This window comes from Lissotriton helveticus, chromosome 6, assembly GCF_964261635.1.
Source record: "Lissotriton helveticus chromosome 6, aLisHel1.1, whole genome shotgun sequence".
NCBI lineage: Eukaryota > Metazoa > Chordata > Amphibia > Caudata > Salamandridae > Lissotriton > Lissotriton helveticus.
This window is the reverse complement of record NC_136067.1, coordinates 1,716,242,094-1,716,258,907: the sequence shown is the minus strand read 5'-3', so window position 1 is coordinate 1,716,258,907 and position 16,814 is coordinate 1,716,242,094. Positions and strand designations below refer to the sequence as shown.

The following is a 16,814-nucleotide window of genomic DNA, read 5'->3' as shown; positions in this document are numbered from 1 at the left end:
CTACGCAGCCCTTAAGAATGCCACCCGCAGACACCATCACCTCATCAGATCCGCCAAAAGGGCCTCCTTCAAAGACCGCCTAGACAACAACGCACACAACAGCAAAGAGCTCTTCAACATCGTAAAGGAACTCTCCAACCCCAGCTCCAACACCAACGACATCCCACCTTCGCAAGACCTGTGCGACTCGCTGGCCACCTTCTTCCATTGCAAGATCACAGACATCCACGACAGCTTCAACACCACAACCGCCCGACAACCACTGACACCACCGCCCACACGTCCTCCACCCGCACCAACCGACTGCTCTCCTGGACCAACATAATCAACGACAACACAAATAAGATCATGAACACTGTAATATTAGTTAAAAATGTACTAAAACAAGGAATCATGTAATAGAGAGATTAGGTGGGTTTATTAAAACCTCATCCCAGGAACAGCCATCAGTAACTGACACAGTAAGAACTTACAAGCGAGTACATTCTCAGAATACAGAATGTGGGTAAGGACATGGAGAATTAAAGGGGAAGTATGCAAAACATCACACATCTCCCTCTTATACAGAAAAGTAAATAAACACTAAAAAAACAACAAAGAGTGAAGGCTCGGTAGAACTCAAACTTAAACATAGTCCTTCAGATAAGCGGGAGCTTTCCGTGCTCTTAGACTTTTCCTGGAAGGAACAGAGGACCTGTGAGAAGAAAGATTAGTGCCTAAACGAGCACCAGTACATAGATTATCATTATAAGCAGAAGCATGAGAAAATACCAGTTCAGCATTAACAACTACAATTCGACTCTTATTCCAGATTCTACCATCATCAGTTTTAACAGCATTTTTAAAAATCTTGACAACAGATCTAATGTCAGTGTACTTGGACCAAGGTTTACATCCTACAGGGGTCTTTATTCTTACAAAGTCACCCACCTTGACCTCACATGGAAATGCACATTTCCTGAGATCAAAGTTTGTCTTCCAAGCATCTTGTTTGAGGACCTCCTTGGTTCTCCAATCACCAACATCATTATCAACAAAACCTTTGTTAAGACACATCCACCCAGGACACAACAATGTGTTGGGAGCCCTCCCTTTGAACAGCTCAAATGGAGTCCTACCAGTAGTGGAATGGGGGGCAAAACGATAAACATTAATTCTGTCCTGAAAAGTGGACTTCCAATCTAAACCAGAAGAGCGAGCAAGTTGTATGGACTCTTTCAGAGTCTTATTAACTCTCTCCACTGCACCATTTGTTTCAGGATGATAAAGTGAACACTTTTTATGGTTTATGCCACACTTTCTCAGATAGTCAGTAAACAGGGAGGAACAAAATTGGGGACCATTGTCAGACAAGAGACTGTTGGGAAAACTTTCCTTATTAAATATAGACTCTAAAAATTTGATGACGGAATTGGAAGTAATCTCCCTGACAGCAGAAACTTCAATCCATCTCGAGTATAGATCAATTAAGACAATAAGATAAGGGGTATCTGAAACCCCAGAGAGAGGACCAAGAATGTCAATTGCAACCTCATCCCATGGATGAGCAAGTTAGGCCCTCTTCACCATAGGCATTTGTCTTGTTTTTAAAATTTTGTCACTAGAGCAACATTCTGGACATTCACGGACCATTCTCTCAATCTCTAAGTCCATGCCAGGCCACCAGAACTGCATGCGAAGAAACTCTTTAGTCTTAACTATGCCTAGATGACCACAATGAGTATGAGACAACAATTTATTCCTTAATGAGTAAGGAGGAACAAGCTTAGTTCCACGGGTTAAAAGACCATCATTTACCGACAGTTCATCAGCAACCAACAACCATGGCTTGTCCAAACGAGAGTTATTCTTCAAGGAATGAATAACCTTTGAAATATCCTCATCTTTCTCCAATTCAGATCTCCATTCAGACTCAATAATGGCACCATCAGTCACTTCACACACATTTACAAACTCCTCATAATCACACACTTCATCTTGATCAGAGTTCTCATTGTCAACCAACCTAGATAAACAATCTGCTGATCTGTTCGCAACCCCAGGAATATACTCAACTTCAAATTCAAATTCCTGTAAGGAAACAATCCATCGTCTTATCCTAGATGAGATTGCGTCTAAACCTTTTTTTGAAAAGACCTCTTTTAAAGGTTTGTGATCAGACAAAACACAGATTTTGGTCCTCCAAATCAAATTCTTTAACTTTCTTAGTGCCCAAAAAATTGCTAAAGACTCCTTTTCTATTACAGAGTAATTCAACTCCGATCCTCTGAGACAACGAGAAGAACAACATATCAAAGAATCTTTCCCATCTTTCTTTTGAACTAAAAGCGCACCAAACCAGGGACAAAGGCATGGAGTGAAGGTGCCTTATTCAAATCTTTCTTTAAGTTCAAGAATTCAGTTTTGCAATCAGATGACTAGTTAAAAACAGAATTTTTTACTGTTAATTTTCTTAAGTTGTGTGTCTTTTCTGCAAAATTAAAATTGAATTTTCCATAAAATTCTACCATACCCAAAAAAGAGAGAAGTTCATCTTTGCAAGTGGGTTCCTTCACTTTATCAATAGTTTCTACTAACTCCTTTTTTGGGAAAACTCCATTACACGTGATGCGATGACCCAGATAATTAACCTCTTGTACCCCAAATTTGCACTTTGCCCTTTTTAAAGTCATGCCTGCACTTTCTAACCGTTTCAAAACCATTGAAACACGAAAATCATGTTCATAAGCACTGCCACCATAAATTAACAAATCATCTTGGTAGCACTTTACACCAATTAAACCTTTCAAAATTCTTGACATAATTCTCTGAAAGACAGAGGCCGCAGAAACTAAGCCAAACGGCATTCTTTTGAACTTAAACGTACCCATCGGTGTAATGAAGGCAGTTAAGTCTTGGCATGAATCATCTAATTCTACCTGGTGGTAGGCAGAGGCAAGATCAAGAGTGGTAAAGTATCTTGCTCCTTCTAAAGTACAAATCATTTCATCAATGTTAGGAAGTGGGAACCTGTCAACTACAACCTCCTTGTTTAGTGACCTTAAATCAATGCAAAGGCGAATTTCACCTGTGGGTTTCTTCGCTATGACAACAGGAGCAAGCCATTCTGTAGCTTCAACTGAAACAATTATGTTGCTCTTGATAAGCTTATCCAACTCATTTTGTACCTTAGCCTGTTCTGAGAGGGGAATTCTCCTAACTTTGGCTACAACAGGGAGAGCATTATCTTTCAACTTGATCAAATGTTTATATCCACGCAAACACCCTAAATCATCTTTAAAGACATTGGGAAACTTTTTAGCTAAGGTCAGAGATAAATTTGCATCACTTGTTGTACTAGGTGTATCAGATATTTCTTGAATTTGGACTTGAGGAGAAGCATTGGGATCAAGAGTGACTCCCAACTGTCGTTGATGCAACCAACCTAACAATGCATCTCCTTTTTTTGAAATATATACTTTTCCCACAATTATACGAGAGCCCAGTTCAATTTCAGCGAAAAAATATCCCAACATAGAGATTGGTTTTTCACTATAACCTAAAGGAACAATATCACATTTAAACATTTTTACATATTTCGCAAACAATTCATTAAACATTTTCTCATTTATAATAGTTATCTTTGAGCATGAATCAAATTTTAAGTTTATCATGTTATTTTCTACTTTGACCAGAAACGAAGGATGATCAGGTTCTTTATCATTTACTTCAAAACAAATGGATCTTACTTGAGGCTGTGGCCACCTTCTCCTAGGATTATCACTGTTTTGTGGTTTTGACCTGCAAAATTTAGCATAGTGACCCTTTCTATTGCATAGATTACAAGTTGTTTTCAGAGCAGGACACATAGGAGAATTAGCTAGATGGTTAATTTGACCACATCTAAAACAAGAAAATCTAACGTTAGAAGAATTCATTTGCCTAAATGTTCTCTCTTCAAAATTTGCTCCATCTGTTTTTTTAACCTGACAAATCGTTTCATCAACTTTTACTTCCTCTTTTGAATCAGCAACAGAAGGTTTATCCTTCTCTTTTTTAAGTTCACCGACACATTTCGTCATATGTTCAACTTGTTTGGCAATCTCCAGTACTTCTTCGAGAGGTGGTTCATCTTTTAACCAAAGTTCTTTTCTTATGTCATCATGGGCACATCTTAAAACAAACTGATCACGAATTCTCTCATCAAGGGATTGACCAAAATTGCAAGAGGAAGCAAGTTTCCTCAAAGACGACACATAGTCTTCCACGGACTCATCTTTCTTTTGTTCCCTTAGACCAAAGTGATACCTTTCCATAATCGTGCTGAGTCTAGGTAAGTGATGTCTGTCTAGTTGTAGGATAGCTATCTCATATTCATTTAAATTTCTTTGTTCTGCAGCTGAAAGGTCAGGTAAATGTTCAAGAACATCCTGACCCTCTCCTCCTAAGCAATGCAATAAAAGTGAATGTTTTCTTTCCGCACTGAGATTTGTTCCACATACTCTCGCATAGTTTGCAAAAATCTTTTTCCACTTCTTCCATTTTACATTTGGTTCACCAGGACTGACCAGAAAAAATGCCGGCTGAGTAACATTTTGCATCTTTGTATCAGAGAGTGTACCTCAATATCTAGGTATGTGATAAATAATTTGTTTAACAGGTTGAAATAATCTTCTGCTTTCTTTCTCTATAAGTATATTTTATTTGTTTTGTCTCATAGAATTACCTTTGTAACTCAGAATTCAGTCTCTTTAGTTTAATAAATGATAGAGAGTGTTCATTTGAGTAGTATTCACACATGTGATTGTGAGATCATAGTACTTCTCATTCTACTAATGTCCTCAGGGAGTGGAACACATTAACAAAAGACAAGATCTATTTTTAGAATTTTCTTTTGTCTAACGTTCTTTAAATTGCAATTGGTGTTCCAAAAGAAAAGGAATCTTTATCTGTGTCAAATAGAATCTATTCATATGAAGTGTTCTACTGCGCTCGTTCTAATGCGCTGAAACGCATCGTATCTGACGAGTTGAATCGCTTCACGCTGAAACGCAGCGTAGTCGAGGGATTGAAGCGCAGCGCACGGTTTCCAAAAGAGCAGCGTCTGACGTATGTACGCGCAGCTCTGTCTTGGGTGTTGCGCGAGCAAATAGGAACGTTGAGCTCGCGCATCAGTTAAAATCCCTTTTCTTTTAATTTATTAAGTCAACTAAATTTCCCTGGATATTTTAATTTATTAATATTCCTCCCGCTCTCCTCACCGAGTAATTGATGTCAAATCAGCCGCTGGGAAGTCGACGCTTCTCTTCTTGTAGTTCAGTTCTGCCGCTGGAGGAGAAAGCGAGGTAATTTTCTTTTGTCAAGTTGTTCTGGTTGAGGTGTCCAATCGTCGCCAGTGTAATATTAGTTAAAAATGTACTAAAACAAGGAATCATGTAATAGAGAGATTAGGTGGGTTTATTAAAACCTCATCCCAGGAACAGCCATCAGTAACTGACACAGTAAGAACTTACAAGCGAGTACATTCTCAGAATACAGAATGTGGGTAACGACATGGAGAATTAAAGGAGAAGTATGCAAAACATCACAAACACCATCCACTCCGATCTCTGTCAGACCCATGCCCACACCACATCTTCAACAAAGCCAGCACCACCATCGCACCCCATCTCCAGAAAGCCATCAACCTTTCCCTCAAAACAGCAACCTTCCCGCAGAGCTAGAAGCACGCGGAGATCAACGCCTTACTCAAGTAACCCAAGGCGGTCCCCAAGGACCTCAAGAACATCTGGCCTATCTCCCGTTCCCAGTGAAGGTCATCGAGAAGGCTGTCAACAACAGACAACTGACCCTCTACCTCAAGGAGAACGGCATCCTGGACCCATCCCAGTCTGGGTTCCGCAGCAACCACAGCACCGAAACTACCCTCATCGCCGCCACCGATGACATCAGGACCCTGCTAGACAACGGAGAAACCACAGCCCTCATCCTCCTGGACCTGTCAGCCTCCTTCCACACGGTCTGCCACCACACATTACGCACACGCCTCCACTGTGCCGGGATCCAAGAGAAGGCCCTGGACTGGACCACCTCCTTCCTCTCTGGCAGAACACAGAACGTTAGCCTCCCCCCCTTCCGCTCCGAAGCCACCGAGATCGTCTGCGGCGTACCCCAGGGCTCATCACTCAGCCCAACGCTGTTTAACATCTACATGGCACCGCTTGCCCACATCGCCTGACCTCAACATCATCTTGTACGCCGATGACACCCAGCTGATCCTCTCCCTCACCAACGACCCCCACACTGCCAAAACCCCCTCCACGAAGTAATGAATGGAATGAATGAAGGCCGTCGCCGAATGGATGAGGAACAGCCGACTGAAGCTGAACTTGGACAAGACGGAGGTCCTCTTCCTCGGATCCACCCCTTCGGCCTGGGAGGACTCCTGGTGGCCGACCACACTGGGAACAGCTCCAGCACCCACCGACCATGCACGCAACCTAGGGGTCATCCTCGACTCCACCCTCATCATGACTAAGCAGGTCAACGGCGTCTCTTCCTCCTGATTCAACACCCTCCACATGCTCTGCAAAATCTACAAGTGGATCCCCACTGAAACGAGAAGAACGGTCACCCAGGCCCTCGTCAGCAGCAGATTGGACTACGAACATGCCCTCTACGCAGGAGCCGCGGCCAAACTCCTGAAACGGCTTCAACACATCCAAAACGCCTCTGCACACCTGATCCTCGACATCCCTCACTGCAGCCACATCACACCCCACCTGAGAGACCTGCACTGGCTCCCTGTCAACAACAGGATAACCTTAAAGCTCCTCACCCACTTACACAAGGCACTTCACAACACCGAACCAGTGTACCTCAACAGACGACTCAACTTCTACACCCCCACCCGCCAGCAACGCTCTGCCAACCTCACCCTCGCCACAGTCCCCTGCATCCGAAGAGTGACCTCTGGCGGCAGATTGTTCTCCCACCTCGCAGCCAAGACCTGGAACACCCTCCCCATCCACCTATGGCAGACCCAAGAACTGCTGACCTTCAGAAGAGTCCTCAAGACCTGGCTTTTCGAGCAGCAGCAGCATTCCCCACCCTCAGCGGGTTGAGACCCTTATAGGTAAGTAGTGCACTTGATAAATGCTATGATTGATTGATTGATTGATTGATTGATTGATGGTAAAAACACTGTGCGAGATGATCGGGGCCTGTGGCAAGTCTGTGAAAAACTGAGTAGTAAATAGGGGTGGGCACACTGCGTTTGGCAGAGTTTTTGCTGAACTCTATGCTGAGAGTAGCAAAACTCTGCAAACTCTGCCTGAGAAGCACAGTTTACCACCCGTCTCTACTTTACACACAAGTTAAGACTGTTTGTTCTAAGCCATAGATACCAAAGTTTAAGCTCAGGTTTAAAATATTAAATTATTTTACTGGACTTGAAAAGAGAGTGACTTTATTACTTGTGGTGGACCTCAGCCCCTCTAACTAATAAACCACTTACTCACAGTCGTGAATACAGAATGTAAGCATGTAAAATGATGGGAAAACACTGGGGAGCCAACTAACTTTCATTCAGCGTGTCAAACTTTATTTCTGACATGGATAATGTAGAAGTTTGAACATTTACAGAAAATGTGTCCTCACTTTAGCGATCTTGAGCACTAACAATACTTTCTGTGTCAAAATGAAACTTTCTTGATTTATTGCAAACTCCTCCATAGGAAATGCTTTCGGTCTGATTTCAACAACATGGGGTTCTAGTGTGCCTCACAGGACAATACTGGGGAATCAATTAACAGACTGCTGCTACAGTTGAAAGGACGTTTCACTCAGTAGGCCAGACTTTTTTTTCTCATGCATTTATAAGAAATGTATCCTCGTTTTAGCTTCTGCAGCACCTTTCATAATTTCAATGAAAAAATCACGAGAAAAACATTTTATCAAATCCTAGCAGAGGAGCAACATTTTCACGGTTTACATGTACCGCTAAACCCATCACAGTACCTACATTTAGTACGAAATAATCAACACATTATTTATATTGAGAATACGTTCTGTTGTCATGCCTTCTGTACATTAGTTTTTGGACTCTTAGATTCAGGCATTCACTAAAATGACTTTCAATGGGACAAATGCAACGTGTTTGCTTCTAGTAATCTTGACCTAATAGCGCCATGAAAAACGCATCTAACAAACACATTTGTGAACTTCAATCTATTTTTAAGGGTCTGATTTGCAATTGCAGTCTTATGCAAAGGGGTCAAACATTGCTTAGAACTGCCATATCCCTTTCATATTATCGCTTGGGTCATGGTCTTTATGACAGGAATTGACATATCCTCAGCGTGCTTCATCTTTGGACTGCTATAAGGCAGGCTGAGCTGTGGGAACTCAACATCCCTTCCATGTCAGCTTCTCCTGGGCCATTCTCAATATCATGCAGTCAGCGGTTGAGAAGCAGGGAAACAAAAACACTTGAAAACGCTGCCAGACTCTCTCTCCTGCACCACCTTCTATTGGCAGGAAGCAGGTCCACCGATCCGTGTCCCTGCTGCCCATGTATTACACTGAAAAGGAAACCCTCTGGAAACCCCAGGCTTCTTGAACTAATTACTGTGGATAGTATGACTCATGGAGCACTGCTTCACAGGAGCATATTTCAGTAACAAAATAAGAAAAGAATAATTGGATTTTATGATGTGCTACTTCAAATATTACCTTCAATGTTAATTGGAATAAGAGAACCAGCAGCATCGCACATCCAGGTGTGTGCTGGCACAGTTTCATTATTGCAATCTGCTGCTAGATATGATTCACGGTAGGGGATCCCAGCTCTGTTTTTCATCATGTGTGGGTGTCAGCAACTCTCTCTGCTCAACTGGGAAAATGATTAGTTGCTTAAGATAGCTTTATGGGAAATGTAGCTTTACCCTTCCCCCAGGAGTACTACAGACGTTGCATCCTGCAACAGTAGAGCATTCGTTTACTATGGTGTCCCTTAATTGTTTTCACTACTCACTGCTAGCAAACACGACATTCACACATTTTCTTCTGACGTGCACTTCTCAGGGGACTATTTATAATCATGGGGGGAATCTGCAAAGCGTGACACGTCACATGCTTCTGTCTGAAGTGGTTTGTAGTTTCTCTGAGAACAGGTAGAAAAGTGTTCAGAAATCTCCGAATAATATCAAAAATGATTAATAGCCTACCTACACATAGCAAAAATAGGGTGACACATGCTGAATCAGCGGGTGTGAGAGTGCGGGCTGCACATACCCTGGAATTATCTCCTCAGCAATGAGGACACTCAATTGTACAAATCACAATGTTCTGCACACATTAACTTTAATTTGATGTGCTTGCAAACTGGCAGATATTTTAAATAACAAAGTACAGGTATGACGTGAGCTGATCAATAAGTTCAAGTTACTGCTCTAGCTCCTCCATTTCTAGGCACTATTACAGACACATACGTAATAGTGATTTTATTGAATTGATGTGATTGGCAGATTCCAATCCTGAGACGAATAAATCAATTGCTTTCAATTCCTGTGTGTGTTATCTATGTAGGGAAGCAGTTTATGCACACATTTAAGGGCAAAAAGCATAATTCAATGTTGCTTTATGGCGCACAGAGAATGCATTAGAAAAGTGGTATCTTAGTCTGCATCATTCTTGGGGGACCAGGAAAGTTTCAGTGGACTAATACCAGAGAAGTTCAATGCTAAAAGGAGGCCTTCTGAATACTAGAATTACTGGCCTTGAAGGATTGAGTTTTTGCTAGTTACTCCCGATAAATACATCTAGTGCAAATAAGTGTAGATCAAAAACTGGTCCCAATGGTGGACCAGAAAGAATTGCAGCTCTAAATTAATTCTGCAGCTGTCTGCACAGATTAGGAATGAGAACAACTAAATCTGAAAAATATACCCCAAAGATACCAGTCCACCTCAAAATATACTGGTGACAAAGTCAATATTAATTGCTGGGTAGTTATTGGTGGAAATGAACTGAGGATAAACATTGAGACTTTTCAGGCAAGCTTGATACAATTAAAGCTAGTGCTGTTCCTTCAAGGGAGTCGTTTGCACTACAAATAAACTGTACAATTTAATACATCCTGTAGTCTAACGAGAATGTGGTTTGCACGGTGTGAAGCACTGCTGATGGATCTAAAAGTACCATAATATGAGTTTTAAGGATATACAGAAATAGAAATCACTAAGCACACTAAAAGTGAAAATGCAAGGTTTCTCTGACAACTAGTTATCCAGATAATGTCTGTTCAGCAGAAAGTTGGTCTTGCTAGGCCGCCTTGACTTTCCGGTATAGTACAGTTCCCAAATTAACGATGACTTAGAAAAAAATAGACAAAACAAAACAAACAATATTCATGAAGGGTAGTAGTAAAAATCTGAGAAAGTGCCCCTTTTTGCAATGCCACCCCATTTTTCGCTGAACTTTTTTCCTGGTTTTTAGACTTTGCACACTGGGTCACCACTGTCTAGTGTCCAGTGAATGTGCTCTGACCCTCAAATATATAGAAATCAGCTAATCTCTGATTGGCATATTGATCCCTCTATAAGGCCCATGGCATGGAAAGTTAGATAAAAGACACAAATGAGGACGGAATATGCAACAAATCAAAGATTCACCCCCAGTCAAGAGATCTGGATAAATCCATAAGTTCTTTGGCTCAATATTCCCCCCAGTTTAGACACATCCATATGCAATCAGTCTTGACCCTCCTCCTCATGGGAGCCGTCCTGCCGGAACTGCAAAGACAGGTCCACCCTGGATCAGAAACAGGTATCCTGGGATCGGTTTTGTGGTATCACCCGTCAGCAGCCAGGCTAGATGGAATCCAGTGGCACAGAGAGCCCATGACCCACTTTTGGGTATCCCGGTACCTTTAGGGCATGAAAGTAAAAGACACACAAATGATGGACGGAATGAAGAAAAAATCAAACATTCACCCACAGTCAAGAGATCTGGGTTACATTGATTGTTTATTTGCTCATCATGCCTCCCCAGTTTCGATCCAGCCATGTGCAAATCAGTCTTGACCCTGCTCCTCTTGACATTTAAGACTGATTTGCACATGGCTGGGTCCAAACTGGGGTGGCATGGTGAGCAAAAGATCAATGGATTTAACCCAGATCTTTTCACTGGGGTGAATGTTTGATTTACTCTGCATTCCATCCATCATCTGTGTGTCTTTTCAATAACGCTGAGTGGGGTTTATAAACCATCCCAGATAGGGCTCTAGGCCACAGGTTGTTGAAACTTGAGCATAGTTTACAATACTCCACATCTTCTGCATCATGTCTAAATGAATATTTATGCAGTGCTCCAAGTACACTTTATTGACACTTGGCATAAGATTCGGGCCAATTAATCGGGGTAACTATATAAATCAGACGAACCCAGAGGGTCAAAAGAACCCTTCACATACTTAAGCCATCTAATATCAGGTAGTCGTAGATACAGGATCTTGTAAAACCAGCCTCTTGTGATGACCACATTTCTATCCACAATAATAGAGGTGCAAGCCCATTCACATCTTTCAAAAATGGAATACCAAGCTCTTCATGGCAAATTAAGGAGGGAGTGTTTCCCGGGACGGATAATCCATGTATAAATTGCTTATCTACATGTTGTAGGATCTCCACATTGTTATGTCCCCATAGGCCAGTACACCATAAATGCAAGCGACGTGCACCTGCTCTTATAAAGATTCCACATTATTTCAAATGGTTCATTTTGAAGCTTACTTGCAAATCTGAATATAACTTTAATATTTCTCCTAAAAATCTGGCCTCTCAGTGTTACAAGCGGGAACTAGCTTAGAGACTGAATAAACAAAATCCCCAGATATTTAAAATGTTTAACCTTTGATAAAGTGGACTCCCTCATATTTGAAAGACTTTGACTTGGTGCTAGAGCGAGTCATAATATAGGATTTAGAAAAAAATAGCTTTAAGGTCTAAGTCCTCCATATATGTTAAAAACAGATCTAGAAGAAGCTGAAAGCATGTTGCAGTTTGGGCTATTAAAACTGCGTTGTCCGCATATAATAAAATGGGGATAAAAGTATGGCCCATACGAGGGTCATCTTTACATTTCCTGGACGAAAATTCACTTATTCCATTGATGTACAACAAAAAGAGGAAAGGGTCCAAAATATACCCCTGCCTGACACCCCTAATCGATCTAATACTTGGGAAACATTTGCTTGAGGGACCATAACAAGCCTTAACTGTCACGTCCTGATGGAAGCGCATTATAAGAGACAGTAGGTCCTGTTCAACTCCTATTTTATTCATAATTTCCCCATAGCTTAAAGTGATTGATGAAATCGAAGGTGCTCGATAAATCAATAAAAGATAGATGCAGGGAACCTCACTTGGCTTTCACGTGCTTCCCCAAAATGAAGTACACATGTAAGCATTGCTCAGTTGTCCCAATACCCTGTCTGAAGCCAAACTGCACCTCTGAAGAAAATTATTTGTGATCGGCCATTATTCGAGGAGGGACAGTAAAATATGGCCTAAGATCTTGACCCTTGAATCAATCAGGGAAATTGGCTGATAGCAAAACGTCTGAGACCGATTGCCGTTATATAAATAAATATAAATGTATATATATATATATATATATTTATATATTTATATTCACCACTAACATACGCTGCACTATCCCAGATTCAGTTTATAAATAAAGATTTATTTAAAGGCCTTTGCCAGCTCCCGCCACACCTACGCGTTTCGACCGGCAGGTCTTGGCTACGGTTGAACACCGTGACCAAGACCTGCCGGTCGAAACGCGTAGGTGTGGCAGGAGCTGGCAATGACATTTAAATAAATCTTTATTTATAAAATGAATCTGGGAGAGTGCAGCATACTTTATGTTGATGGTGGATATAATTCAGGGATAGTCCGTCTCCGCCGCATGCACCCGCTGTGCAGGAGTGCACCCTTCGTTACTGGACTGCTTTGTTGGAGAAATATATATGTATATATATGTTACCTACTGGCGATTGCCAGTAGGTAGTTATAGTTAGGTCTGCTTTTCCATAGAAAAGGTGTTTTTTGGTTTTGCTAATAACTTTGGCCCCGTTGATGAATCTTCCAAAAACTTTCTCCCAAAAAGATAATCCACCTGCTGAACAGAATTACACCAAATTTGGCAGGAAGCTAGATCTTAGTCCGCAGATTGTGCTTTCTGTGATTTGTTGTAAATCCAATCAGTAGTTTCTGACAAATTAAGGTTAAAATATAATTGATATATTGGATGGTTGGGTCCGCAAGAGTCTCGCTAGAGTCTTGCGAGAGCGCGAATCCCAAAAGAGCCCTGTGATTTGTCGAGAGGCCTTTTTTTCCCATGAGCCTTCATGCTCTCATGGGAGCAAGAGACAACTATGATAGCAGCACTCAGATGGGCTGGCTATTGAAAGTTTGAGAATAAAATGGCCATTACTGATTACTGTGAAAAATTGCAGGTTTTGTGAAAATGACGTAAAAAAGCTGTATAAGGGGTGCAGAAGAAGTTATCATGCCCCCTCAGATTTTGACAGGATGTCTTGAAGGTATAAGTACTGTAATGAAAGTAAATATATATTATTTTGAAAAAAGTTTATGATCTTGTGGGACTCTTGTGGGATTGTATATAGTAAAATGGAGTAGGTGATTTGTACATACACTGTACTAGGAGAAATGTATATTGTGCCCTATGTTATTGAGAGGAGGTGTGTAAAACATAAGTACCTTGACAATTAGAATGGTAATTCTTTTTATTTAAATTTATGATCTCACAAGACTCTTGCGAGATTGTGAAAAATAGGAAGGAGTAGATGATCTTTGAATACCCTACTATGCACAGACATCATACAATAGAGGGGTCTTAGTGGAGTGGCCAATCCCTCCACACACCCTACTATGCACACCAATCATCTGAGAGAAAGGTCTTAGAGGAGAGGACGGTACCACCCCACACCTGTCATCAACGAGAAAGGTCTCAGTGGAGAGGATACTTTCTCCACTCACACTATTATGCACACCCATCATTCCAGAGAAAGGTCTCAGTGGAGAGTCTAGTCCCTCCACACACCCTACTATGCATATCCGCCATTTAACAGACAGGCCTCGGCAGAGGCCAGTACTTGCACGCACCCTACTATGAACACCTGTCATCTGAGAGAAAGATGTAAAAGGAGGCCAGTCCCTCTTCACTACCCACAATGCACCCCTGTCGTCCAAGAGAGGGGTCTCAGCAGAGAGGCTGGTCCCTCCCAACATTATAGTTAGGTGATCATGTCAGCAGCAACATCAACATTTTGAACAAAAAAAGCCCCAAAATTCACCAGTTGTAGTTAGCAGAACTAACTAAAATGGGTACCCCCGCCATGCACGGCTTGTGACCTCTTACATCACTCATTACATGTTCTAAGATATTATTTATGACATCCTGAGGTCCACCCTTTACTACTACCATCCTTAAACCCTATAATTACCCTTACCACCCTTTACCACTATCCACCGCTAAATCCTAAAACTACCCTTACCACTCTTTATCACTGTTCACTGCTAAACCCTAAAATTACCCTTGCCTTCCTTTACCACCAGCAACCCCAAACCCCTACAATTACCCTTACCTCCCTTTACCAGTACCCACTCCTAAACGCTAAATTTAGCCTTAACATTCCAAAATAAAAGTTCATTCACCTCAGCTTCTTCCTGGGAAGTTTCAGGGTGATACATCAAGCTGGGAATGAGAAAAATGGGGGTGGGGGTCCGAAAACATGAAATACTACTGCAGTTTTTATAGACTTCTTTAAGACAAGTTATAGCAAAAACTGCTGAACAGAATTACATCAAATTCGTCAGGAATATAGATCTTGGTCTGCAGATTGTGTTTTTTTGTGATTTGGTGTAAATCGTTTCAGTAGTTTTTGAGAAATTAAGGGTAAAGAAATAATCTATATTTTGGAACATCGGCATGAAAGAGTCTCCAAGACTCTTGCGGTAGCACCAATTTAAAAGTAGAGCATTCTGATTGGCCCAGAAAGCCTTCCCTTGGGCCATCTCGTTCCCGTGGGAGTCAGACTCCCGAAGTGCTCTGGTTGGCTGCCAGCAACATTAGAAAAAATGTTTCAAGCAGTCATTGCAGGACTCTGTGACTTAGTTCCCTGTCCTGAAGTTGTAAACAAATTAAAAGTTATATGGGGCAGGGTAGGGATACCCTGGCCCCCTGGACCCCATGGGGGGAGTCAGAAAGACCCCCATGGGGCCAAAAAGTAAAGAAAATTGCAAAAATCTTGCAATCCTACAAGATTCTTGCAGGATGAAAAAAACAAAGAAATGGCAGCCAGGCCACATTTATTCATTATAAGCCCTGGGGAGTCTAACCCAGGTGAACAAAAAACATTTTTTATGGAAAGGGGAGATGCACAGCCCCCCCCCCCCCCCAAGCCATTATAAGCCCCAGGGAGCCCATCCCCATAGCTGATCTTATTATTTATGGAGAACGGGGTGTGCGCCCCACCCTCCCCGTGCCTCTAAAAGACACAGGTAGTTCACCCCCCAGAGCTGAAAATGCTGAAAATGGGGACACAGGAAGCCCACCTGCAAGGCCAATTCTTTTCAGGGAGGGGGGCTCACAGTGAACCCACCGCCCGCATGACTTTTCCCTTCTGCCACATTACGATGGCGGACGGGACCTCGGCGGACGGGAAGACCGTCTGCCGGTAGTCAATCTACCCGATTGCCTACCGGGAGGAAAAGTATAGCAATATGGTGCCAATATTACTATGATGGCGGAGAAGTGTCTTTCCATGGCGGTGACTCCGCCATGAAAAGGCATGCATTTTTTAGGGGGCCCGTTGCGGGCCCCCAGGGTGTTGTGGGGGTGGAGGTGCTGCATTTGCATGCCAATGTGCTTCAAGTACGTACCAAAGGTTCAAACTGATTCAAGGCCTTACTGATATCAATTGTGTGTTATCTAGATTAACATTTATATACAACATTGCCATGTAACACATGATCATTATTTATTAATGGTAGGTTTTGATATAGCATTTAGCGAGCTTCAAGGATCAGTGGGACATTTTGCGGAGAGTATTTTTGTAGAAGCATCTCAAACATGAATGGTGTAAACAGAAAAGTAGTGCTTGAGTGAATATACTATTTTGTTATAAGAACGGAGGCTACTATTTGGCTTTTGCTTCTTGATTTAGTTTCTCAGTAGCCGAGAGCAAAACACTTATCTCCTGAACCTTTAGGCCAACACTACAAAGAAAAGTCACGACCAACAGAAACCAATAACACGTCAGCACACCCATAATCATTCTTGAATCAGAACGAGATGCTCTCTTATCTTGCGGCCTGCAGTCAAGATATGTTACATAAAGTACACCAAACAGCAGAAAGCAAAATATACAGACAGAATTTCGGTCAATTGACTTTTACACAATTAAATTACAAATAATAAAATTTTTAGCCACAGGAAAATCGCACCAAAAATAGACATTTTATGGTAAAGTCATGACAGAGGAATTTTAGCTAAGCTCTTCCTATACACTAGTATACATTTAGCAATATTTGTTGGAACATACCCGCAAATCCTTCGCCAAATGGTGAACATGATGGACACTGCGTTTTCTTCTAGTCTTGGCAATATCATCGTGATAAAAATGGTACAAGTCTTCTGCAAAGGGAAGCTGAAAGAGGGAAAAAATAAATATCAGAATTATCACGCCAAGAGAGCATGCTTTTAGGTCACATCACCAGATTCTAGTCAGTTATGTCCGTCAATGCATA

The 16,814-nt window shown here is 41.8% G+C and overlaps 1 protein-coding gene across 1 annotated transcript in view; it reads right to left on the bottom strand.

Annotated features, from left to right (window-relative positions):
- Positions 1-16,814, bottom strand: part of PCSK2 (proprotein convertase subtilisin/kexin type 2) — an 850,498-nt gene that overhangs the window by 644,523 nt on the left and 189,161 nt on the right. The window contains exon 2 of the mRNA XM_078649584.1: positions 16,610-16,714. Within this exon, the coding sequence (XP_078505710.1) occupies positions 16,610-16,714 (105 nt within the window). The remainder of the gene's footprint in view (positions 1-16,609; positions 16,715-16,814) is intronic.